The 27,943-nt window shown below is 33.4% G+C and overlaps 3 protein-coding genes across 6 annotated transcripts in view; 1 reads left to right on the forward strand and 2 right to left on the reverse strand.

Annotated features, from left to right (window-relative positions):
* LOC144843042 (small ribosomal subunit protein eS26) overlaps positions 1–27,943 on the forward strand; it is a 136,090-nt gene that overhangs the window by 104,560 nt on the left and 3,587 nt on the right. The window lies entirely within an intron of this gene.
* LOC144843035 (ubiquitin-conjugating enzyme E2 G2) overlaps positions 3,182–27,943 on the reverse strand; it is a 58,477-nt gene continuing 33,715 nt past the window's right edge. The window contains exons 2-6 of the mRNA XM_078699687.1: positions 5,737–5,862; positions 5,418–5,499; positions 5,180–5,298; positions 4,639–4,779; positions 3,182–4,409 (exon numbers count right to left, since the gene is read on the reverse strand). Of these exons, the coding sequence (XP_078555813.1) occupies positions 4,297–4,409; positions 4,639–4,779; positions 5,180–5,298; positions 5,418–5,499; positions 5,737–5,779 (498 nt within the window). The 5' untranslated portion in view covers positions 5,780–5,862 and the 3' untranslated portion in view covers positions 3,182–4,296. The remainder of the gene's footprint in view (positions 4,410–4,638; positions 4,780–5,179; positions 5,299–5,417; positions 5,500–5,736; positions 5,863–27,943) is intronic.
* Positions 8,925–27,943, reverse strand: LOC144842894 (DNA topoisomerase 2-alpha-like). Of its 3 annotated transcripts, none has more exons than XM_078699495.1 (30): positions 27,862–27,943; positions 26,951–27,109; positions 26,560–26,650; positions 26,203–26,266; positions 25,764–25,909; positions 25,032–25,129; positions 23,504–23,716; positions 23,184–23,357; positions 22,703–22,804; positions 22,243–22,380; positions 21,921–21,977; positions 21,443–21,682; positions 20,723–20,959; positions 20,272–20,377; positions 19,907–20,016; positions 18,240–18,332; positions 17,964–18,078; positions 17,592–17,713; positions 16,600–16,748; positions 15,983–16,214; positions 15,639–15,838; positions 15,169–15,304; positions 14,635–14,830; positions 13,993–14,327; positions 13,420–13,620; positions 12,689–12,809; positions 11,825–12,073; positions 11,397–11,495; positions 10,930–11,042; positions 8,925–10,409 (listed from the first exon to the last, which is right to left on the reverse strand). In XM_078699495.1, exons 1-30 carry the CDS (start codon positions 27,901–27,903, stop codon positions 10,215–10,217), a joined length of 4,533 nt encoding a protein of 1,510 aa, XP_078555621.1. In that variant the 5' UTR covers positions 27,904–27,943; the 3' UTR covers positions 8,925–10,214. The 3 variants fall into 3 exon arrangements, with proteins under 3 accessions (XP_078555621.1, XP_078555612.1, XP_078555629.1); XM_078699486.1 differs by having other exon boundaries at positions 11,825–12,076; XM_078699503.1 differs by lacking the exon at positions 27,862–27,943 and adding an exon at positions 27,576–27,710 and having other exon boundaries at positions 11,825–12,076.

Genomic DNA, 27,943 nt, shown 5'->3' on the forward strand with positions numbered 1-27,943 from the left:
TAGTAGAAGATAAGAAGTGGGAGTTAATACTGTAAGGGCGTGTGGCGCAGTGTGTTGGACGTTGGACTACCGATCGTCAGACCTAGGTTCGAATCCAACTCTCGCCGCATTGCTTGTATCCGTAGGCAAGATACTTTACTTACGTTGCCTCTCTCCACCCAGGTGTATAAATGGGTACCCAGTTAGATCTACACACAACTTTGCGCTGGTTACCGGCTGCATTATGGGAGTATGTTTCCATACGTGTTTGATCCCAAAAAAAAAAAAAAAAAAAATACTGGGGTAATAATGCTTGTAAAGCGCCTTTGAGCATGATTACTCATGAAAAGGGCGCTATATAAATGTGGTATTATTATTATATATATTATTATTATTATATATTATAATGCTGCCTATGAAGCTTGTGAATGAGCTGTATCTTTATTTCCTTCAAGATTCTGCCAAAAGTTGACAGGTTGAAAACTTACCAACCATACTGGTGACGATGGCCCTGAAGGTTCAGAAATTTAATTACATGGCAATAACGTATTTATTATTTAACATCATATTTATACAGGATTTCACAATAAGGTATAAATACACTTTTTTTATATTGTGGTCCTGTCTGAGATACAAAAATTGAAATACAAGTTTCACTTTTATGAAAAGAAATGAGATCTATAAATTAGAATTAGAAGTACGTAATTGTTGTTGAATATTTGATATCAATGTAAGTTGTTCCATACTTTTGCAACTCTAACTAACGATTAGGTAATTTAAGAGTCATAGTGGGGTATTATATATCTATCATATAGAGAACATTGACAACTTTAGACAGCCTTATATTTAGACAATCCTATGAGAAGTGACTATTTTAAAACATTCTGTACAAAAAAAAATGTTGAAATCCAACATATTATCGCTTTACATAGTTAAGATTGTATAATGGGTAATACCATCAAAACGGACTTGTTCCCCATTCATAATTTGTGTTATTGGTGATATTCTGATTTTTAAATAGGGTTATTTGAATGTTGGCGGCCATCTTGAATTTGGTCCTTTAAATGTCTTTAGAAAAAATGGCAACATCTTTTTTTTCATTCCTTATATTATCAAGATCAAAGTTTGCTTTTAACAAAAAATATACACGACATTCATATAAACGACATACCAGCCTGCACTAATATGCAATTCTGTTGGTAGGCTGATGACCGCTCGTAAAGATCATGGATTTTCGTATCCGCTCTAGTAATCGCTCTTATATTCAAGTTGTTCCACAAATACTAGCCTGTCGTAGGCTCAATACTTTATTCACTCGTGGACTTAACTGGCTACCGTAGGCAAATTCTATTCACGCCGAACTGTGCCGCCTCGTAAGGGGACGCATGCTAAGGGGACAACGACAATAATATTTAGACGCCATTTTGGACGCTAAATAAAGATCGCATATAATGCTAAAATTTCATAAATTTCATATTGTTTACCGAATGTGTTATGTTGATACAGTAGGACAAATTTGACCTCGAGGCTCTCTATATATTACTTTTTGATACTTTTACTATTTTTTACTTTTATTTCTAGACAAAGAAATCGTAGATAAAAATTGCGACCACACTAATTACAGAAATGTAACTTACTTTTTTTTTAATTGTATACACACACAATTCCCGGCCTGTAAGAAGCAGACTCCTATTGAACTCTGGCTTACGTGTCACAAAACAATTCACTCAACAGGATTGAACCAATGAACAGATAACCAGCACTATCAGCAGGTTTGTTTGCAAGTCGCTTATGAAAGTGAAAACACAAATCACGACATGGACTCGGACAATTGACCCAATTGCTTCGGTTATAAATGACAAATTTATTACAAACAGAGCATGACATTTCTGTTGATTTGTCTTCCGGTCATCATAGCCGTAAAAGTTATTAAAAGGACGTCAACGTCCGGAGGTCAAACAAATACAGTAATAACAGGTTAAATGGACACAAAATCGATTCGATAATACAGTTATCTTGAGAACGCTTAAATGGTTATTTGCCGTCAAAAAATGAAGGAAATTTAATCAACTATTGCTTCTTCATAATAAATACACCCTACAGAAATTAAAGTGATCTATGTCCCAAAAGCTCGGACGAGTTCGATTTTGAGGGGAAAATGTCATAGGTCAAGGTCACAACTAACAAAAATCTATTTTACTGCCTATAGAGACCACAGTTTTTATCCGATTCTCATCAAACTTAGCCACAATATCAATGACTCATCATATAATTGTGGTTAAATTTTGAAGGGTCAGGGTCAAAGATCCAGGTCCACAAAAAAAAGAAATAATAAAAAAAAAAAAACCTCAGTGGGAATTGAACCAGCGATCTCAACTGTGAGTGGCTGGATACATAACCATTACACCAAGTCTCATCCACAACTTTGTAGTCTGCAGTTAGGCTATTTACACTTGGAATATTTATATAATTATATTTTCCGGGGACATTTTATGTAGGGGAATTTTACAGTAGCCGGAGGTTTGTACTCTCGGAGTACCCTCTAGTTAAAGATACATTTTCCCCCATATTTGTTGAATATGCCATTTTGATTGGCAAAAATATCGGGAAAAAGAATTATTTACCTGAAAACACTGTTATTTAAATCCAAATTGGTTTGGTTTGCGTTTGTCTTTATATCAGTAAAAACACTAATTGTTTTCGTTTTTTATTTTACTAAAACTACACAATGGCCTATTCAAAATCTGATTTAATTAATTTTTGGGGGACAAGACGAAGTTGTGGTATGTGTCATCCTGACCTGTGCGCAATTCAGCCTAGTAGCATGCAAGTAGCAGGTTATTCCCCATTTACAATTTAATTAATTTGTTGCGTCAAAATTGTTCAATTCTCATGCAAATTCGTTTTCGTACAGTGATATTAAACAATGATAAATACATAATATATACATATAAATTTGAGGATTTTCAGAAACCATGAGGAATGACAATGGATCTCATCCGAGTTGGACTATGGCTACAAATTACGACGCTCGTATCTGGAAAAAGAAGATTAACGATTTTATTTGAATTCGCTATACAAAATGTAGCTAAATTTTACATCACAATTTAAATAAACACAGGTCAGTCAATACTATCTGATTGTAAGCGTTGTTTATTTTTAAATAAAATTAACATAGTACAATTGGTCCACTTTATAAAGGAACAAGATATAGTAGAGACTCACTATATAAATGTGCTAGTTGCTTTAATTGACATACAATGGGCTTACGTTTTTCGTTGCCTAAAAACGAGAATAAAGCGTGGTTCCCACTAGAACGCAACGACGTATTGACGCAAAGTGCTGTATTGCGTAATCACAAGTGAGAACCGACGACGCAATAGTGCTGCAAACATCGCAGGCGGGGGAAAACACCATTATTAGAAGGGCATTTGCTTACGTTGCGTCGCTAGTGGAAACCAAGCTTTAAGCCTAACCGGCAGTCCGCTAAGAAATAACATAGATTCTATATTTGTATTACTATTATACGTTACTGTGTGAAGAAGGGTTTAACTAAAGCTTGGTTCCCACTAGGACGTAACGAAAGGACGTAAACGCAATGCAAGCTTGTTGACCAACGACAAGGGACAGTTCCAACAATTCATCGCTTTTGATTGGTCAACTACCTTACGTTGCGTTGCGTCTTTGTGTTGCGTCTCCAGTGGGAACCAAGCATTAGCTGTTGGTCAAACCATCTAAACCCTATATAGATACTTCTCTCCAGGTAATGTTAAACAGCATTAAAACTTGTTTTTTTCTTGCACAGTACCTCAAATTACTGGTTCAAAATTAGACTAGAACACATATATATGGCGTTTCATACCGAAACGTCGATAAAAAAAAGACAATAAGGCTTGGGGCAAGTCCAGTACAAAATATTCATACTCATTAGTTTATTCAGCTTTGATAGCATGTGAAACATATTTATATCAAATTATATCTTTCATAATCTATAATTAAGAACGTTATCTTAATTCCATATTGATATCAATTTATACTGTAGATATCATTATTGTTCCTTCAATATATAATTATATATTAAATTGGAAACTAACCTTAAGTGTATTTTAAGCTCGGTCTACACCGTCAAACTTTGTGACAAAAAATGTAATGTGCCTATATATGGACACGATGATGTCATATCACTACCATATTTGGGCATATCACTACCATATTTAGACACTTTTTGAATAACAAGAAAAAATAAAAATCTCTGAAAAGAATAACTGACCTCCCAGTTACTCTTTAATAAAAATATATTATTAAATATAATTATTCTTACAATCCTAAAGATTTTCTAACGATTTCTTGCGCTTTTTCTTCAAACCTTTCTCGATCATCACGCCACATTTTTGATGCATCAACGTTTGCGCCACTTTCATCATTTGGTTCTGAAATGAAAAAGATGGAACAATATTTTTACCAATAGTATAATAGTGACAACATGCTATCATTCTTTTTCTTCCCATTTGATTTCTTGTCTAATATTATGACATAGCCAAATATTTATACTCGTATAGCAAATAATGATTTATTATAGTTACAGTTTGATTAGCTAAGTTCATGAAAAATTATCACTTTCACAAATCATCAAGTCTATAATCCAACAGTATTTTTTACCTGCTAACATGCTTACTACCGACAATAAAATCTTTTCAACACTTTGTACAGGACTCCACCTTTCAGCACTTGTTTCATACCCCATAGGATCATCACCAGGTGCGTGAAGTATTGATATACATACACGGCCATCTGAATAAACTAATAAAGACAAATTATCCATCAATGTCTTCATTTAAACAATCAAATAGGACATAATTGTGTTTTGGGTTTTCAGTGATCTGGTTTAGTAGAGTGGACTATAAATAGTAACCTTCAATAAGAAATGTTTGTTTTCATTAATCATCATTTTAAGTCCATTAAGCCGGATTTCCACTAGGCGAATTTATTTGTAATCATGCTATCATTTCCACCAAGTTTCCCCTAATCGATATTGGCCATTGTTAAAACATTGTTTTCCCCAGTTTAATTCAAGGGAATATGTACCACTGTGGATATGTGCGCTTTATAAATCTTATCTTATAATAGTACACTCTATATACAGTAGCAGTACATACTAAAATAACTACTTACAAACTGATCCAAGAATAATCATACTCACTATTAGGGTGAAACATTTCACATGTGAACTGCATTTTAGGTGGATTTAAAGGGTAGTCATTTGGAAAATTAATTACTGCTTGAAACACACCACCTTCAAAACAAGTGTCTTCTGGGCCACTAATAAAGTAATATACAGTATTAGAAGGTACTACAGTATTATTGATACCAAATACAACAATATAGCCTATAGAGTTAATAGATATACCTTATCCATGGTTGTTCAATTCAATACTTACGTTATGAGAGCTTCCCATTCAAAAAAATTATCTTCATTTTTTGGACCAGCTATGATACCTTCAGGTGGATTAACACTAAGTTCTGAAAAAAAAAACATTTGGTACCCTGATATCTATGTAATACAACTTAGTTCCGACTAACCTAGGGCCGGCTATATTAATCTACTAGGCCAAACAGTTGGGACGAATCAACCACACTACAGCAATACAAGGGACAAGAATAGTTAAAGAGGACTATATTGACGACAAGCCAACCTCTGCCTAGAAAAGTACATTAGTTGCTACTCGGCAATAACTTAAAATAATCATGATAAATTACGTTTATACTCAGCCATAAGTCTTTTTAAAGCATTGCCAGCCATTTTTAGTCGAATTATTCATAAACCTATTATTTAATGGGTCTTTTTCTAGCACACATGAGAAATGCTAAGCCTCTTGTCTTGATCGATGTCGACGACAGTTGTTAAAGAGAGAGCAGTCGGTCGATCGCCGGGGGAGGGAGCAATTGAGTTCGAGAGTTTTAGTATAGTCTGCGCATGTTTAAAAAGTATATTACGTCATAAATGGATTACGTAATCGAAAGATGTATTTAAGATTAATTAAATTAGACTTTGAATAGGTTATTTTGTAGTTTTAATAAAGTTATTAATTTCATGCTACATTTATTATGCAAGAAATTTACTTTTTACCTGAAAAGGGAGGAAAATGTAGGTTTAGTAATTTGGGTTTTAATGCATTATTCAAGATTCAATCATGGAGTAAAGATTCAATCAATTGTATTGTCACCAAGCACTGAGCAGTACCTACTACACATGTACTATTTACAAACAATTTTGTATATGTTGGTACTAAAAATAATAATACAGAATCATTTTTTTATAGGCTCTTGTAAGGTGGAATACATTGGAGAAACTGCAGATTAAATAAAGTTTCAGAGACTGGCTGCTATATGATTATATTCAGTAAAACATATACAAACATAATTAATTATTCAACATCTATGTTACTGCCTGGATGCAACATTTTTTTAACAGTACAGTAGTATTAACAGTACACACACTGTGAAATGTAATGTCAATGTTTTATTTTAAATTAAAAAAAATAAGACACCAAAACAGTCTTTATTCATTATTTAGACAACACTGTTCAAATGAGCAGGGTAGGTTTTCATCCTATACTGCTCACATGAACTGTGAATTTTGTTTTTTCTGAATTTAATGTTAAAAGTGACCGTTTTTTTCCTGAAAATCATGAAGTAAATTGACACAGACAATATTTATTCAACATTTATTTTAAATGACTTTTTCCTAAATGTATTGTGAATGTTTTCTATAAATACAAAAACAAGACAGAAACATTTTATTGAAATTTCATTTGAAAACTGTTTATAATGATATGAAAAAAAATGAGACAAAGACTATTCAAAAAATTAAAATGTATTTATGATCATAGTAAACAACCGCGCATTATATAAACAACCCAGTTCACATGTCGTTTTAGGTTGACAACCTACACTGCTCATATGAACTGTGAATTACCTGAAAATGATAGCAAACTTGCTAAAAAACGACTAGAGCAAACCATGAACATGAAAGGACATGGACGATAATAACAAGATTATGATTTCAGTTTTTCCGAATTAAATGTTAGAAACAATGTTTTCTTTTTTAAAGTAATGAAATAATTAGACACACAGACAATATTTATTCAACGTTTATTAATTTTTAAAATTTTGTTCCTAAAAATGTATTGTGAATATTTTCCTTAAATACAAAAACAAGACACGGAAACATTGTAAGTGTTGACATTTTATTTGAAAAATAGAGAAAAGTGGCAATTATGTTATGATGATGTGAAAGAAAAACAACACAAAGACTATTTTCTTCATTTAAATTTATTTAGGTTGACAACCTATACTGCTCACATAAACTGTGAATTACCTGAAAATTATAGCAAACTTGTGAAGAAACGACTAGAGCAAACCATGAACATAAAACGACATGGACGATAGTAAAAAGAGACTACAAAATGATACCGCAAGATGCCAGTAGACATCATGGCAAAACCATAAGTAACCTAGCCTAGAAACTAAATCTTACTTGTTTTGAAGCTTGGGTGCTTGAAGCGATGACTTGCTGCGTTAGTAACTTACCTTTGGGCTTCTGTTTCCTTTAAACAAAAATAGGGCTAGAAATAAACCAGTGCGCAAAGAATAGGGGATTGCACTCTGGGTGTTGTATCATGCATTATCTAAAGAGTAAAAATCAAATAACAAAATATTATTGTGTTATCTTAATTACCATACAATTGTAAAAATATGACATGCATAATGGTGTTTAAATAAATAGCTCATTAAGCTGTTATGGTCATATAATACTAAAAATAATCATTTAAGTTTATATAACAAAAATCAGAACATATATAATGTCTACGACACACGTCAGTTATGTTAAATAACAGATTTAAAGGCAATGTGGTTTCAGAATTGTTTTAAATTATGAGCTACTGAAAATTGTTGTAAATTGTGTCAGCAGCTCATACGTATGAATTAGTGTACATTTTCAAACAAATAAAACACCTACCTACTACTAACATTAGTCTTCTCCTAGCTGTCTCCTCGGCGCTGTCCGCATACCAAAAGACAGGAATTTAGGCCAGACGAAGTAAAACTTAGTATGCAAATTAGACGATGGACCTAATTATTACTTTGATTGGCTGAGGGAATGACGCATTGGCTGTTGATTGGCTTATTTAGCAATCACTGTTGCCGCGTACTCTGAATATTCAGGCACAATACGATTGGACGACGTTTTGACTTTACGTCTGCTGGCAGTTCTCTTCTCACTCCCCCTGATAGGAACTCCACTATATATTGTATGTTGACTGCTCTCACTCCCTCTGTTAGGAATTAAGCCCACTTTCTCCGCGCTCCCAGTGTGGGTAAATTACTATTAGTTGGTTTCAATGTTTGTAAGCCTAATCAAACTAATATTATTGCACCAGTTTCTGAACATGGCAGGCGGAGCAACAGGTTGAATAATTCTTTTCACTAGTGCATAGGGGCGGGTGTGTTATTATTTATACATATACATACTAGTGTATTTAGGCATCTGCGTTAATATGGCTTTAGAAACTTTTACCAAATATAGAGGGCGCTAGACATTTTTTCAATGCCATCACAGTCCACAATGGCAGAAAGTCTACAGTAGATCTGTGTATTCAATTCTCATGACATCTACAAACGACCACCAGACAAGCGTTTCTTTTAAAATTAGTGAAGTTAAAGTAGAACACAATCAAAATTCTATTCCAGAGGTATACTTTTTTTATACCTTAAATACATTTAGCACTCTTAATTTTGATAAAATTTAATTGGAATTTAATATATAGCATTCTGTTAGTGTAAGATGTGGTAAAAAAGTTTATTACATACAAGATAGCATTGTTAGTTAACATAACCTAATATTTATAACAAAATTACAACAGTAAAAAAAACACAATAGACTATTATCTTCAAAACATTTGAAATTATATTTACAGGATTCCACGCAGAAAATGTGATTATTATACCACAATTTATTATTAAAGCTTACAGAAATTACACTGTATCCTAAATGCTGTCATTAGATTACATTTGGTCATGGTTAAAAACTCCCACATGCTTCAAGTGTTAAAAATGTATGTAGTTACACTCTGAATAACATTTAACTTAAGCAATTTAAAATATTACACTTGCTGGATCCATTTAAATACACTACTGCCAGGGTTTTTTTTTTCTTTTTTATTTCTAAAAATCTGTTATCATTTTAAATATTTAAGAAAACTAAACAATTTACGGATACAAGTTATGTTTTTGCTGCACTATATGTATTACAAAATTTTAAAATATTTTTTTTAGGAAGAAGTGCATAACAAATTTTGATACTCAAACTTCAACTACTGCATTTTTACTTCATTTTCTATTAACAAAAAAACGCATTTGAAAGTACAGAATTTAAAACAAGCAAGTGATCATCGCATAAAAGGGTTCATCATCACACTAAAAAAGTGGACTATTTACATGAAAAACTACACTGTTTTAGTACAGAAAGTATGTGACATTAAATTAAATTATACACAATTAAATATATAGATTCCTTAATGAGATCATTCATGGAAAGAAAACAGGTTGGCTAATATTATTATCATTACATTCCCTAGTTGATTTCAACCAGAAAGTAACTTAAGTTAAAACCAATCTAAACTGAATTTGTGTACAAAGTTTATTCAGTGGTTCTGTTTTGGCCCAAAGGAAAATTACTTGTTCATACTAGTACATGAAAAAAATAAAATTATTAAGTGTTTACAGTGTCAATTAGGTAGAAAGGGACAGTGCCCTTTGCCCTTACTTAACAAGTTATAGTATGCCTCAACTTAAGCAGCAGGGTAAAGTGCCCTTACTTAAGTGACATGTTATACAGTAGTATGCCCTGACTTAAACAGCTAGGTAAAGTGCCCTTACTTAAACAGCAGGGTAACAACAGGTAAAGTGCCCTAAATCAAGAACTAAATTTTCACTATTCTACACTTTTATTTTAACAAAAAACATACAAATATTAACTTTTAAACACTAAAAATACATATATATTGTTAGGAGTTGAAATAGAATTGTTTCACTTAACTCTATTTTAAAAGCACAATAAATTACAATTTGTTTACAGTTTTATATTAAACCAGAAACCAAAATACTGGCACTACTAACATAATATTTAATGTTGAACCAGCTCAACTGGTATATTATATATAAATATACTTTCCTTAAAAATCACTGTCTTCATCTATGACCTCCGGCTTCTCTTCCTCCTCCTCATCATCATCATAAGTGTACTTGACAGTGGTACGTGCTCTTCCACCAGCACGTGCTGGAACGACAGGACTGCTAAGCTCACCATCATCCTCATTAAATGATAAGTCGCTCTCACCTGATGACCACTGCATCTTCTTTTTCTTGGGCTGTTAGGAAAAACGTCCAATTTTTAATTACATAACATAGAATTATTGTTGTCTACTAAATGTTGAAAATATGAATTTAATCATAATCATTTTAAGGAATATAAAATGTATTTCTAGGAGTAATTTAAGGGGTTATTGAGTAGATTAACTGAGATGAGAGCTTATTTGAAGAACTCTCCACAATAAATAATTCTCTCATTTACTGTTATTATTATTATATTATTTTTCTTTATACTGGGTGACCTCTTCAGTCAAAGACTGATCTCCTAGAGGGCTTAGTCATGATCAGTGGCTGTGTGTGACAGTGTGTGCACATGAGCTAGATGTGTATACACTGGCCCTATGGTTTATAGTCCTTATCCGAGAACAATTGTTCTACAACCAGAACCATAGAGCGAGTGAGCAATGTTATGGCTACGTAATTACAGTTCCACTGCCTTAACTGCCAATCACTAGCTCAACTGTTAGCCATGAGTAGGATTTTGGTAACCTGTAGCTTCTCAATCATTTCTGCATTTACCTTGGAAGCTTTCTTTGCTGCTGGTTTCTTGACCGGCTTCTTTGTTACTTCCTCATCAGAATCAGAATCAAGTAATATTGGCTTCTTTTGCTTCTTAACCGGTTTGGCATCATCTATTAAATAGAACAGTTGTTAGTAGACTTCATTATTACACAATGACAACAAAATAATTGACAAATGGTAATAAGGTATATAGTCTAGTATTTTTACTACTAGACTAATAGCTTATCAAAGCTTATAAATGAATGCAATTTCTTGAAAAAATGAGAAAACTAGTAAGCAGGATTAAACGACATTGAAAAACCATCACCTTTACTTCAACAGGTTCGTAGTTGAACAGTCAAGGTAGATCAAGGTCCGTCACTATGTTTTCAATTCTTAATGTTTGAAATAAATTACAACAGATTGGACAATAAAGTGTTTGAACTGAAGCGTATATTATGCTTGTTTGTGAAAACAATATCTACCTGAATTGCTAGATGCTTTTTTGGGAGCTGCTGCCTTCTTAGGGGCAGCCTTCTTCTTAGGCTTGCTTGTCTCCGCTGTGCTTGATGACTTTCCAGTTGCTGAACAAACATAAAGTAGGTAAATGTTTAATTGTTCATAGTTCTAGTATAGTTTCATTTATTTAGGCAACATACATCTCAAGACGAATAAACTGTTTATTATATTTTAAGATTCCTGGTACCAGGTGGTTACTGTACACATTATCTAAAATGCTGTAATTGGCTTTTAAATACCCATAACATTTGGCAACTAAGAAAATTTCCAGATTCAGATTTATAGGTCATTTCGGAAATTCATTACAGATTGTTCTCACTCATACAAAGGGTAAACATTGACAACATTATAGGTAACTTCCAAAACATCCAGTACTATTATATCCTCATTATACCTTTTTTCTTTTCTGCTTTCATCATCTCATCAAACGCATCAATCTTATCAGAAGCACTATCAGACTTCTTATCAGAAGCACTATCAGACTTCTTATCAGAAGCACTATCAGACTTCTTATCAGAAGCACTATCAGACTTCTTATCCGATTTCTTATCATTAAAATCGTCATCATCATCATCTGACCAATTGTCCAATCTTGGTTTTTTTGTTGGTTGAAATCCTAACTTGCTTTGTTTCATCTTGTCACCTACTAAAAGATGGTTAAAAATGTTACTGAATCATGTTTTGTAGCAAGCTGACCAAAAAAAGCATAGGAACTAATGCTATCGCACAACAATGCAAATCTCAATTCAAAGTCTCAATTTCATAATGAAAAGAAAATTAATTAATGTAATTATGTAGTTAATGTTAAAAGCCTCATTGATTAAATTTTATACATTATATTCCTCTCATGTATTTATCAAAATAGAACCAAAATAAAACAAATGCAGCAGACTATTTTCTTATATATCATTTATTCATAAATTACATTTAATATTTATCATTACTATGAAAAAAATGAATAATGGAAGGTTTTATCACCTTATGATTATTCTTAAATGTTTCCATAACGTTCGGAAAAAATTAGGGTTAAGTTCTAAGCCATTCCGTAGTGAATTTACCAACCAACTACTGGCTTGACGACCATTTGCAAATGTAGTGCTATAATTTTTATTTAGGAATTTATCTGTGGTCAGTTTTGAAAATGGTAATAATCTAAAATTATAATTCTGCATTGCATTTGTTTTATAATATTTTGGAATAGATGCTAGGGTGGAAAATTCTCTGAGTGGTGGGTTGTAGAAAAGTTGTAAGTTTGTACCATTAGATGCTTTGGACTTGTCTTTAGCAGCCAGTCGTTCAGCTAGTGACAACACGGCTGTTTCTTCGTTTGGTTCATCCTTTATAAACAGTTCTTTCTTGATGTTGTCTTCTTTTGGTTTCTATTAAAGAAATATGAAATCAACTAAGTATGAGTGAGTGGTTGAGCAGTAGAAGATAGAGGAACTGTAATCCATAGCCTTATGACAAGGATTTGAGGCTCACTTGCTTCATGATTTTGGTAGTAGAATGAGTCTTCTCAGATAAGGACTATAAACTGTAGGCCCAGTGTACACAAAATGCCTGTGTGCACTTAAAAGAACCTAAGTACATCTTTCGAGTAAGTTAAGATGGACTAGCTCACAGTCACTGTTGTGGACATACGCTGTAGTTGGCAGCCGTGACATGACAAGAATACAAGACATGATCACTAAATACCTCTAGCTGCTGCTTTGCGTTGTTTAGAATATCCATTGTACATTAATACTAGACAATAACCTATGAATATTCATTAATGGCCATTATGACACCTATTTACTAGGGTATCTCTTTATATAGGCATATCCATTGAATTTAAAGTCTCTTCACCTTTTGTTCATTGGCTACAATAGTAATTGCACAATAAATGCATTGGTAACCAAATAGTTATGAGATTTATTTAAATACAAAAGTACTAAAATAATTAAAATGTCCATGACATAATTATGGAGCTACAAGGCTACTACAACTCACCCTTTTCCTGGAAACTTTGGCCCTCAAAGCTTCATCGATTCTAGGTAGAACACGACGTCCCATAGGAGATGGCCTAGTTTCAGCAAGTACTACGCGTTTCTTTAGCTTGCCACCTCCAAGTTTATTTTTGGCTTTTGTGGCAGCTTTTTCCGCAATTTTGTCTCCTGCAATTAAATCATCTCTTTCTTTCTGTTCAACAACCTATTTCAGAGAGCAAAATGAAGTTTTTTATGTATAAAGTTAAAGAATACAAATCAAGTGTTGTGCCTAGGAGAAATGACAAACAATAGTGTAACATTCAGCAATTACAAGAACATCAAAAGATCTATTTTACACAATTCATGCACAAACCTGTCAAAGGTATGTAACTCCAGTCTACCATGTCAATGTGTTCGTAATTATAATAATGATTTGTTTTCTCTTTTAGGGAAATTTAAAACATAACCTCCTTAAAATAAAATTTACAACAATAATATTTTTCAGTTATTGAACAAGATAAATGAATTAAATGTAAAGCAAAACTAATAATCTTATAATAAAAAACATTTTCAATAAAGAAGAAAAGAATTATACCTCCAATTCTTCTAGGAAACTTTTGATGTCCTCTTTCCAGAGTATTTTGGGGGATTTCCTCCTGAGGGTTGCAAGTTCTTGTGCTTTGCCATCACGATTCTTAAGTAACTCGTCTTTCTTCTCCTTAGTCAAGCTCCACATTGCCATACCAAGTAAATAATTATAATCAGGGCCAGATCCTGAACTTGCTGATGACACGGTGCTCTCTGCGTCGTCTACTTCTTCCTCTGTGTCAGTATCAACACTGGCCAACAGTTCTCGGAGGGCTTTGACAGGGTCACTTTCATACCCATTGCGGAGAAGTAAGCTTATCATGTCTTTCTTTGTCTTGTTTTCTATTGTAAAAAAATATACACAAAATAGTAATCAATAATCTTGCTAAGCTGTTAAATCATAAACTTTAATCAAATCAAATCATTGCAGAGAGGGATTTGGAAGATGTAAACATAAATATACATGCGTATAAGCTGGCGCTTTTGATTTGTTCAAAAAAATTCACCTAGTGGAAAATTAGCTTTGGAGATGGAACCACGCTTTTTATTCCAGTGCCTAAAAGAGTAGCCTTTATCTAACTACAATGACCTACTTCCTAAAGAGCCACATGCATGTTCAATGACCCTTGCAACAATAACACAAACATACCGACAACAAGTTTCCCTTCAATTTTCTCTAAGATGAACCTAGCCTGGTTGTTCAGTCTGTTGCTTTCCGCTTCCAATAACTTCTCCATATGTACCTTACGCTTGTGGTAGTAACGTAAACGGAGATCGTAGAAATCTCGCAGGATATCTATGACACTTTCATAACGTCTGATACAGCCAAACTCATCAAATAGAACCTAGTTTAAGACACAATGTAAAGCTCTGTCTACACTATAAAATTAGTGCCCAAATATAGTAGTGACATGATGTCATCGTGTCTATATATGGGCACATCACACATTTTTGATAGTGTAGACAGAGCTTTAGCTTTGGTTTATATTTCACACAACATCCCAACTACTGAAATAACTATAGAATGTTATTATACCATTACACTTGGGCATGGAATAGAAAACAGTTTGTAGACTATACCTAAATAATGTATGTCTAAAACAAATAACAAATAACAGTGTGGGAACAACATGGTATTTATTTGCTAAAATTTGGTACATATTTTTCAAATATAAATACTCACCATATTTTGAACTGATAAATTAGTTTGTAATTTGAAAGCCTTGTGAAGTCCAGTATGCTCCAACTCTGCCAGCTTAGCCTCTGCTAACTTTACTACAAACCTGACAGTCGTGTCTGTGTGATATTCCTTGTAATCTCTAATAGTATATAATGATGGCAAATAGTGATTTTCAGGTTTTTACAAGACACAAGGGCTAGTGTTAGGGAGCTTTCTTTACTGTATAAGCATGCAGGAATATTGGTACGCGTTTCCTCACTGTCTACACCAACACATGTTTGATGGTTTCTAGGTCCAGGTGATGATCGACGATATATGAATTGACCTGACCTAGGTTGGTTATCAGCCATTGCAAATTGATAGCTCCCTAACAATTTGAAACAATAATGGGTGTTTTGTTGTATATTGTAAAAACATGCTATTCAACAATTTTTATTGGCCTAAAATCACACAAAAAATAGTTAGTTACTCACTGTATAACAGAAGGCTGTTTGTCAGTGCCATACAACATGGGCTCCAGCACATTCTCCTTGTACGTCTGGGTCCATGTTCTGACTGGTAGTTCAATAATCTCTATGGTGTTATTGTCAATGATTGATATTTCTCCCATTATTACATACTTGCCCGTTTCAATCTCCTCGATGGTGCCTTTAAAACCTTTGTACGATGGCAACTATTAAAAATAAACAAATGAAAAGATAATGAAAAACACTCAGTGGCACTAAAGTACCATGCATGTAACTTCTATGGTCGAGGGTTCAAATCCTAAAGTTAGCATTATCCTTTGGCATATTGATCACTGTTGTTAAATGCTTACCATTGGTAGAGGCTCCTCACCATCAATCATCTTTGACAAATTTGCAACTATTTCTCGGATGTCATAGTTTGGAACTTTGGTACTCCAACCGGTACCAATACCGTCTGTGCCGTTTACAAGTACCATTGGAATGATTGGGCAATACCATTCTGGTTCTATTTTCTGGTTGTCGTCAAACTGATGCTTTAGTAGTGCATCATCATCTATGTTGAATAAATGTCTGGACACAGTACTAAGGCAGATAAATAATAATAATAATAAATAAAACTTAATACAGCATAAATTGAAATAGGACTATATTTAAGTAAATAAAACAATGATCTTCACTTTACATATATGCATCCATTACTTATTTTTGTATTTTTTATTCAAAACATAGGAGCCAAATGCTGAATGAAAAATTATATTTTAATATAACTATTCAATTAAATTAAATATTATAAAATTACTCATCATTTTATTGGACACTAAAGATTTTGTAGTTATCAAGAAACACCTGAACAGTCAGGGGAATATGAGGTTTTATCAGATAATCTATATTGTTTTAACAACTCTTGTAACATGTCCACAGTGCTGATTTCCCCCCCCCCCCACCTAACCGTAAACAGTATTCTTACCTTAGTTGTGTGAAGATATACCTAGGACTGGCTGCATCCTTACCGCCATGCAGTCTTGTACCAAACTGACCAATTGGAAGCAGTAGATTGAGGTTGTTGCTTCCTACATAATTCTGGGCCATGTTAATGATAGTGCTCATTAAGGAAGTCTGTATAGAATAATGATGAAATATTATGTTATATATTGTTCAGTATATGACTTCATCAAACTGGAAGCAAGAGGTCACACATTCATATCTATGTACAGCATGGATTTTTCTATGAATACCATTAACCATTGTTTAATCCATTAACATGAATTTACTAATTTGCTCTTACCACATACATTTGTTTATTTATGATTTACAATAATTATAACATACAAATAATAATAATAATTCATTATTGGCTCTTACCTCACCGTGATGGTAAGCTGATATTTCCTAATTTGCTCTCTACCACACATACATTTGTTTATTTATTTATGATTTACAATAATTATAACATACAAATAATAATAATTCATTGTTGGCTCCTACCTCACCGTGATGGTAAGCTGATATTTCCCAATTTGCTCTCTACCACACATACATTTGTTTATTTATTTATGATTTACAATAATTATAACATACAAATAATAATAATTCATTGCTGGCTCTTACCTCACCGTGATGGTAAGCTGATATTTCCTAATTTGCTCTCTACCACACATACATTTGTTTATTTATGATTTACAATAATTATAACATACAAATAATAATAATTCATTGTTAGCTCTTACCTCACCGTGATGGTAAGCTGATATTTCCTAATTTGCTCTCTACCACACATACATTTGTATATTTATGATTTACAATAATTATAACATACAAATAATAATTCATTGTTAGTTCTTACCTCACCGTGATGGTAAGCTGATATTTCCTAATTTGCTTTTACCACATACATTTGTTTATTTATGATTTACAATAATTATAACATACAAATAATAATAATTCATTATTGGCTCTTACCTCACCGTGATGGTAAGCTGATATTTCAGCGACAGAGCCTGCCATCTGTGCCACTTTCACCTCTCTCTTCTCATATTTTTTCATTGCTGCAAACAACACTTTTCTCTGGCCAGGCTTTAGACCTATGAATTTAAACAAATGAAACTGTAGCTATTAAAGAATTATTTATGGATTTTCTTGATGATGACACAGTATAAGTCAAATTCTTTCGCTATCTTCTCTCATGCTCCTCACCCTCCAAGTACTATTCTCTTCCAAAATTATCAACTACATTTAGTATCCAATAACAAGCCAAAGTTACGCCTGTGCTATCAACAGTATCTTTAATAGTTATACAGTCATTATATACTAGAAATGAACTTGGCTACCTACCATCAACCATGCTTGGAATTGAACGCTCATTGTCAGCATTTGAGAACAATACAAGTTCTTTGTTTATGAATTCATTGTACGTGATGTGTCTTGTATCTTTGTTGTACAAATACATCTTAAAAAAGTTTCATTTTTAGAAGAGTTATCATTTTAAAATCAATATTAATTCAGTGCTTCTGAAATTTAAATGGTTAAAAATGTCTAGCAAAAAATAAAAAACATACTGATTCAGCTTAATTATATCCATTATTTAGTTATAAATACGTAAAAACTTACATCTGCAAGTCCGTCTTCTCTTCGTCTTTTACGTTCCTGTAACCATTCTGTTAGCCATTCTTTCCTGTCGTCTGCTTTCTTTTTGCTGAATGCCTACAAATTTAAGTGAAATTGGACTACTGCATTCAAATGTAATTATACAGCCTTTATGGATATACAGTAGAACCTTTTACGTACCCTGATTTTACGTTCCCTGGATTTTACATACGCTTAAAATGACTGATGATGTCATCATTTTCTTACATTGAACGTTATTGAACGTGTCCATGAATATAAATATCTTGGCACGTTCATAGATGATAAATTAAAATTTGATAAGAATACTGATGAGATTGTTAAAAAAGGGGATCTAAGGCTTTAATGGTTAAGAAAACTTAATACTTTTAAAGTTAGTAATGTCACACTTAAGTTGTTTTATGAATCGGTCATCCAATCTATTTTAGTTGTAACATGTATAGCATGGTTTGCGAATCTAACAGAGAATAAGACTAGACTAAGGAGAGTGTGCAAAACAGCTTCTAGAATAATTGGTTCAATTGTTAAAGATGTTGATGGTGTTTATGAAAAACAAACGTTGAGCAAAGTCACAAAAATTATGGGAAACAGTTCTCACTCATTACACAATGAATTTATTGTAAATAGATCAGGGAGAGTTAGACCACCACGATCAAATAATTCACGTTTTAGACTATCTTTTGCTCCAAATGCTATTCATATTTTTAATTCATGTTTTAAGAGAAGTTTGTAATACCGATTCACTATTGTGCAGTATTTTATAAATATTTTTGTGTAAATTGTTTTATAAGTATTTTAAATGTTATATATGGTCTTTTTATATTTATATTCTTGCCTAAGAAGACAATTTTCATAATGTAATTTTATTTATTTTATGACGAATAAAATTTTATCTATCTATCTATCTATCTATCTATTGTGGGCGCAATTTAACAACAACAAAGCACAAAGCCATGGCTGTGTGCGGAACTCTACTGTGTGAGACAAGCTACACAGGTGCATTCTCCCTACAGCAGCAAATGTTTTTAAATTGATAGAAAATACAAGAACATTGATATTTTATTTAAACATCACACAGCCTGTATATACTGTACTTTTGTAGTTAGGCCTCACATCTTGCTAGGCCTGCTAGCCTGGCCTAGATTAGTCTAACTAGTGACCACCTGCCTGCACGCTGTACACAGTAAAGTGGGCAAACACAGCAGCCTTTTTAGCTACGAACGATCTACGTATTTGGGGGTCAATTTAAGGTCAACCTGGATTTTACGTATGCCTTTCGGTCCCGTACCGTACGTAAAATGAAGGTTCTACTGTAATTGTTGTTGAGCTAGTGTATGACACAACTTAGATGCAGGAAGTGTATACAAGCAGATAAAGTGAATCGCCTCCTATTACTTTTTTCTGGTGGATTGGAGTGACGATTTTTTAAAATGTACTTGGATAGTTTGCAAAATATGAGAAGATAAGTTTATGTTCTTCAGTACATAGGGTGCTTTGGATTTTCGATGAACAAAGAACAAACAAGGTCAAACCTTTGTTGAAGTTAGGATTGAGGATACCTGTTTAAATATATCTGCATGTGCACAATGTACTAAGATGACGTTTGGTCAACGAAAGCTCCGTAATATAATTCCCACATAAGGACTACTTACCAATTCAATAGCAGCATCATCCTCAGGACCTGCGTATCTGAATGGAATACGATGTCTCAACATATCAGAGAAATACTCTTTAGCCTCTTTCATTGTGCTGGTACCCAAACCTAATAGTACATCACAAACAAATGCCACAATTTTGTCAATTTATGAGTTGCTTCCTGCTGTCTTCAATTCAAAACCCCAAAAAAAAAAATTCTTCTTGAGGTCTGAAAGGTCTCAAGTTGTAAACGTTAAAAGATACATCTGGAATACCAGAAAGGGTATCTTGTGAGGGTAGAATTTACTGTATACTTGCTTAGCCTAAAAAAAGAGTTCAAATTGATAAGTTCATAGGTAATTAAATAACCAAAAATGCAAACCTTTGTAGTATTTTATCTTGTAGGTTTTCCAGTTTTCTGTTTCTGACTTCCATTTTTCAAACTCAGGAAGAGAGAAGAAAGATTTTATATCATTCGCCTTGGTAACCTGAAAAATAAATTAACAATTACTTAAAGATGCAATGTCTCTCCATAACATGAAAAATACAGATTAATAAAATCAGACTTTGAATAGATTATATTACTTATAAAATGACAATTTTGCTTTAAATTACAGTTTTTTAGGTAAATAATTTATTTTTTTCGATCCAATTTTTGGTCAAAGTCGATACTTATTAGTTGGTATTAAAATGACATATTCAACAAAATACTTTTTTTGTTCAGGGGGACAATATACATCTTTAACACAATCAACTATCACATCAGTTTTGATTCAAAAATGCAATCAGAAGCCAGTCATTGTGGCCAAGCCAATTTCAGAGAATAAACAAACCTTAACAATAGGAGTAATAAACTCCTCTACAAATTTGTACCGCAATAGATGAGGCCAGTTAGTTTGTATGAAGTTGATGAGCAGTCCCTTGATATGAGAACCATCTTGATCCTGATCTGTCATTATCATCACTTTGCCGTAACGTAGTGACTTAAGGGTAGACTCCTCCGAGTACTTGTTTTTGTATTGAAGACCAAGAATCTTTATGATGTTGTTTATCTCTGCATTCTCCATAATCTACAACAAGGACCAATAATTTAACATGCTCTTGGTATAAAACAGACCTTCATTTAAAGAAATAAGAGGAGAGCACTCAATAGATCCCCATAAATTTTCAAGGAGCTCGATCTTTTAATTTTGTTTTTACTATAATTTGAAGTTTAGCAAGTTCATCGATGAAAAATTATATTTATATTCTCCGTCATGGGAACTTTCTATTCATGTACTTTTGCTCTTCTCAGATCGTTTTTAGGAGCGCGGAGGAGCGCCAGCGCGATCACGATCGATCCTTTTAAATGAAGGTCTGATAAGATAAATAATACGAAAAAATCCTTGTTTCATTCCAATATCAAGGTCGCTTGAAATGTCTTGTTGAAGTGTACGATAATAACAATATTTTTTAGCATATAAAATATAGTTTACATTACATCAACTTAATAAGTCAAGTATGCTCAAGTATAACAATCTTTAAACCAAAAGTCAATTGAACAAAATATATACCTGTTTATGTGACGCTTCACGAACGTTCAAAAGTTTACCCCTCAGTGGGAACACACCATAGCGATCACGACCTACCACACCTAGACCACTGACAGCCAATGACTTGGCTGAATCTCCCTCTGTTAGAATTAGTGTACAGTCCAGAGAATGTTTCCCCCCGGCGTTGTTGGCATCATCTAGCTTTGGAATACCCTTCAATTTAGAATGTTTTGTTGTATGGCATTTCTTGTCAAGTTGACTCTGTAATCAGAAATTCAGTAGCACAGTATTACTTAATGCTTACAACATACATTAATTTTATATTGATGTATTTATATTGGCAACACTTTGTATAGCTGCTGCACCGAAGGTATATAGGTCTAATTTGGCACACAAAAGATAAAGAAAGTAGAAATCAATTTATACAAGACTTATGAGAGACACAAGAGTATACATATGCTTTAACATTTATAGGCATAATTCATTATTGAATACGTACCTGAGCTTTAAATTTCATCCAAGACATTACACTCTCCACAACTCCACATCCCATTGCCTAAAAGTAGAAATAAATAAAGAAAATAAAATAATATAGATTGTATTAACTTAATAAATTAGTTTCAAGGTATTCTTCTAACAATATGGAATAGATATTTTTTTTTAAATATGAACTCATATTCAAGATTGACTTAAAATGAATAGATGGACAAGGAAGCTACAGTATAGGCTTCTTGGGTGCTAGGTAAAACTAGATAGATAGGTAAATCTATACAGAACAATGGTATTCATAATGAGCGTATTCTTATAAAATAAAACCTTACCAGCTTGAAGAATTTGTCACTAAGTTCACACTTAGACCCAAATTTCTTAGCCTGCAGTGTCATGTTCTCTTTGGTTTGAGAATCGAAAGACGGATTTTCTATCAGGCAGTTTATGAACACCCATAAATGATTTTTGATCTAATAGAAAAAACAAAACATTCATTCATTGCAATCAATATTAAGTATAGTAGTGGAAACTGTAGATTGGTGGTACCACTTGGTTCCAACTAGAGACGCGAATCAAAGACGTAAGCGCAATTATTGTGATTCGACCAATCACAAGCAATGGATGATTCAAACCATTGCTTGTCATTGGTCAACTCGCTTGTGTTGCACTTATGTAATTATGTTGCATCGTGCGTCGGAACAAAGCTTTACAAAGGAGCATCTATAAAATGTTTATACATGTGTACAGACAAGCCAAAATATAGAAAAAGAACAATCATGAAGCAGTGCCTACCTGAAACGGCTTGATATTAACGCCACCTTTGTTCTTCTTCTTAATGGTCTCCATTAATTTTGTGACAATTTGGTCAGTGATATAATCTGTATGTCGTCCACCCTACAAAAGAAACAAGCAGTTACTAAATAAATCAATTATAATGAGAACTTCTTAGATCTGGTCTTAAGCTACAATAAGTCAATGCTTGGTGTTTGCCCTATTTTGACATAATTTGTACATTGAGAATACTTGGGTGGGATTCGACAACCTCCAGATCCATAGCCTGGCGTTCATACATCTAGACCACCAAGCTTGCACTGATGGCTAGAGTCAAGTCAATCCTTGCCAACAAGTGCATTGATGTTCGAGTGACAACATCTTAGAGGAAATTTCCAAGTTTTTAATAATTTCCTTTAAAAAAATAGCAAAAAGCAATAATTAGGAATCACATGCTTATTACTACTGTCACCATCATCATCAATTATGAAATATTGCTTACTTTAGTGGTAGCAATACTGTTTACAAAGCTGACTTGCTGGAATCCCTTTTCACTCATACAAATGCAGACTTCCCATCTTGGATTAACAACCTCATGTACTACTTTCAGCTTGTTACCCTCTTCATCCACTTTGTCCTTGAGGTAAAAGTCAACATAAGACTTGAAACCATTTACCTAAAATAAAAAATAGTACAGTCTATTACAAATGCCACTTACAATCAAAAGTCCATATTCAGGAATATTCTATTCCTTCAAGGGGCGTTTCCAGAAACAATAAGTGATTTTAATCATTTACATTTTTATAAGAATGTTCTACTTACAGGTAATTTCTTTCCATTCAAGAACACCTTAACTCCTTTGGCAGCACCAGCTATATCGTATGCCCTTCTTGTAAGTAGAGCCACCGTGTCTGCATCAAGTGATTCCATATGGAACTTTGGTAAATCTGGCTTGAAGGTGATCTCTGTGAAGTCTTTGCCATCATATGGTATAATCTTGTGTGAACCAGCTTTACTCATGTTGTCTGTCCATGTCTGTAGACATTAAGTGTCAATGTACTTAACATAGTAATCAGGGATATAGCTAGGAAATGTTGAGGGTGGTAGAAGAAATGTTGAGGGTGGACATTTAATAAGTTTGCGAGCGGAGCGAGCAACATTGGCTGGGGGCCAGGGGGCCGCCAAGGGCCCCCCACCAGGGTTCAGGAGCCGATGGCCCCCAACAAAATTTGCTATATTGACCTTTCTAAGACTCATTTTAATGATGTTTCATATGTGTAATTTTTTACATTTTTTTGTATTATTAATATTAATAATATCATCATTGTTCAGATGAATGATTTTAATAAAGCAAAACATTACTTTTACCATGGGTGTAATTACTAATTATACCTCCCGGTTATACCTCCATGCTTTGACAGTGTAAGTGTACGAATTATAAAACAACGACACCTAGGCTAGGACACCAACAAAATATATGCAAAATAAATATATATTCCATGTTAAGTTCATTGTGTTGGATCGTGTCTCTACGTTTACATCGTGGGAAATTTATATTTATATTCGCCATTGAGTAGGTAAACATGCACGAAGGAAACGATTACAATTAAAAAATATTATATATTTCTTAGTAATTTACAACTTGGTCTTCCGACAGTCAAAATTAACACATTACTTTTCACACCTTGTTACTTCACTAAGAACATCGTAGGGTTGTTTATTAAGGTTACGAACTCCCTACTAAGTTCAGAACATAGCTCATTGAAAGTTGCTTATATTGAGGTTATGAAGCCAAACAATGGAACCTACAAAGCCAACAACGTAACCTACGTTCTATCTACGAAGCTACTTCGTAGGAAAACTTGCAGTATTTTCTTTCTGTACCTTGCATAAATTAAATTTTTTTTTTATTTAGCCGAGGGTATTTTTTCAAGATAAAAACCTCTTTTTAATATTCATGCCACACAACTACATCACGATGTACTATATGAACGAAAGTACATTTCGCCAGGTATGCGGCCGTGGGGCGATGAATGATGATGAAATCGCGCACATCAAAGCTAGCAAGCTTCTAGATTTTGATGTTCAGTCAAGTGGAACTTGGGCGTACCGTCCAATCAGTGACAGTTCTGCTTGGTTGATTTTCAAAGCTGTGTGTTTTGTGCTAGGCTGCTGCATTGTGCGATGTTTGTAAATTTATCTAGAAGGTCTGATAAACTAGCTTGGTGCTATTAGCTACCTCCTTGGATATTGTTATGTAATATTTTACACAAGGCTAGTACCACGACATCCTCGGCATGCCCACTCTTTCGTAAACCTTTTTGTCAAACAAAATTGATATAATACTCACTTGACTGAACTTTTTCTTGTATTCTTTGCATGCTGTTACTACTCTAAACTTTTTACTGAATATGTTACATAACTTTGCACCATAACCATTACGCCCACCTAAAAAAATGTAAAAATTATTTCATTATGCACCACCACAAAACATACCATAATCCATGTACTATGCATGTTCATGTATTTTGTTTGAATATGTGAATTTTTTGTGGAAGTCCATTTAGTTACAGTATCGAAGTGTTGAGGAATGGATATGTTAGAAGACAGTACAAGTTGCTTTACCTTCCTACCATGTCTTTTGGATAAGATGTTTAACTTTGTAACGGTAGTCGTGTCGAGGGGCAAGACAATAACGATGGCACAAAATTATTCAATGTACAAAATATAATATTTAATCAATCAAAAGTAAGATAATAAAACAATGTGAAAATGTAGTGATTCTGACTGATGTTATAGTCTTAAGAATCAATACCCGAACTAACTAACTTAACTACAAAACATATATTTATATTAAGGGGACGGGAAGAACGACTAATTAAATGGTACCACATCCTGCTTGAATCGAATGTAGTGTTCCAAGTTAAGAAGACATTGGGAAGAGTAAGGGGTGAATACCCTGTATGACTAGGGTTTGGACCCACCATGTTACAAACTCCTTGTCCCGTATACATAAAAAGCATGAAAAAGATCTTGGTACTCATTAAGGTATGCAATAATGCCACCGTGATCAACTACTAACCTGTTACTTTACGCTCTTCATCATCATAATTACTTGATGTTAACAAATGACCAAAAATCAACTCAGGTACAAACACTTTTTCAGTTTGGTGTTCAACAATTGGGATACCTTTACCATTGTTCCATATAGTGATGGTATTATTTTCACTGGAAAAAATGAAAATAAATTCAATTTCAATGTGCCATAATTCCCATTTAGTGAAAAACATAATGTGCACATAAAACAAAGCCATCAGATGACCTAGAATGTGTGTAGTTAAAGAGGCAAAAAGCAAATGCTAAAATGATTGGCTATCACCTGCTTAATTCAATTCACAAAATGCATCAATCCTGTTGATCATTCATCGTCAAAAATAAAACAAAAGATGATCATTTGTTGGTTTGTAATAGAGGACAAAAAAAGAAAGAGGACAAAAAGAGCATAGACTAAGTAGACTTACGGCTCAATAGTGATCTTAATAGTGTCCATAGATGAATCTCTCTGTTTATTATCAGCAGCATTCACTGAAATATAAATAGGATAATAATTAAAATACATTATATCATTTATGTAGCTTAGCTTAGGGTGATGTACCAGCAGGTTAAGTTTAGTGGAAAGAAAATTGTACATGTACTAGTTTACAAATTTAAGCTGGACAGAAGGCTTAAAATAAATGTTTTGATTCAGAAGAAATTCTAGCATGGTCACCTCAGCACATCAACATTTATGATAAATTAACAAATTGGATCAATAATAAAACAGAAACAACTACTTATTTAATAATTAAAAATCATTAGCAATATTGGACATTCCTTACCTAGGATTTCATCAAATATTTTATACAACCCAGGTACAAATGTAACCTCTCTATTTACAAGACCTTCTTCTCCATCATGTACCCACATTTGCTGTGAAGAAAAACATGTTTAATTTACCTTGATTTACCAAGTTGATATTTGACATCTAAAGTTATGCTCTGGTATATCCTAAAATTACTGATTCATTATGGGGCGAATTTTAGTGGATGATGCTTCCAAAACTTCTCTAAAAGGCTTTTAAATTGGTTAACATTCATTGCTTCTAGGGCCAAGTTGTTCCATGATTATGTTTTGATATAAACTCACCGATTAAACCAATTGCATGTCAAATATTCAATATTATATTTTTTTACCTTGAAATGGAAACTGATTATATTATTACTGTAATACCTGTTTGACGGGCTCAGTGGATCCAATGTAGGAGTCTGGTCGAAGCAGTATATGCTCCAACTGTGTCTTCTTTTGGTAGATTCTTTCCACTGACATCCTCTTATTTGATTTCTTCTGGTGTGGTTTTGTCTCATCTCCACTATCATTATCAAATATAGTCTATAAAAAAGATACATATCATTAGAAGAAGTAAAATATGGGCAACTGTGTGTGTAATTTTAATGTATTAGAAAAAAATGACGACAAGATTTAATTTAATAAAGTTTGTTTCTATTCAGGGACGGGTTAAACTTGAAAAAAAATTATCAATATCGAAATTGTCAATTCCATGAATTATTCTATATTTTATTAATAGGCCTAGGCCCTAAACAAAATTTGCAGTCCTATTTATTTCATCAAACAAGTACTATAACCATACCGTTAACTCTAGAGGGGTGTTCCATATCACATCCTACCACATACAGCTAGGCCAACACCTACTCTAGACTGAGGTAGGACCTCTAGGCTAGCTAGCTAGGTAGGGGGTTACTACTAGGCCTAGCCTAGGCTAGTTAGTAGGCCCTCTGTGTATCCTAGGCCTAAGTTTTAAGACAATTATTTACACTAAGTTCTTTATTCATCTTACCCTCAACGGTGTTGTGGCATCCATAATTAACCATAAACTTCAAACAAATCAAAATCAAAACAAAGATATGTTCTATACTTATTAGGAAACTTCCGTCGTTTTTTTCAGCTGGATGACAACAAACCAGAGAATATCGCTCGCTGCTTCTGCTGATGCTGAACGTGTGAAGAAAGTTCCCGCGTATAATAGATAATTATTTAAATTTAAGAATCTGATTGACCAATGAGGTCACACTTCTCATTCTTAAGAGGGCGTAAGTATAAAATAAATAAGAACATAAACTTACCACCCACTTTAGACCTTTTTTGGAGTCTGCTTTCGATTCCATTATAATCGTAAATATACAAAATAATTCCTAGGTGTCTTTC

This window comes from Antedon bifida, chromosome 1 (assembly GCF_963402885.1).
Source record: "Antedon bifida chromosome 1, ecAntBifi1.1, whole genome shotgun sequence".
NCBI classification, from domain to species: domain Eukaryota; kingdom Metazoa; phylum Echinodermata; class Crinoidea; order Comatulida; family Antedonidae; genus Antedon; species Antedon bifida.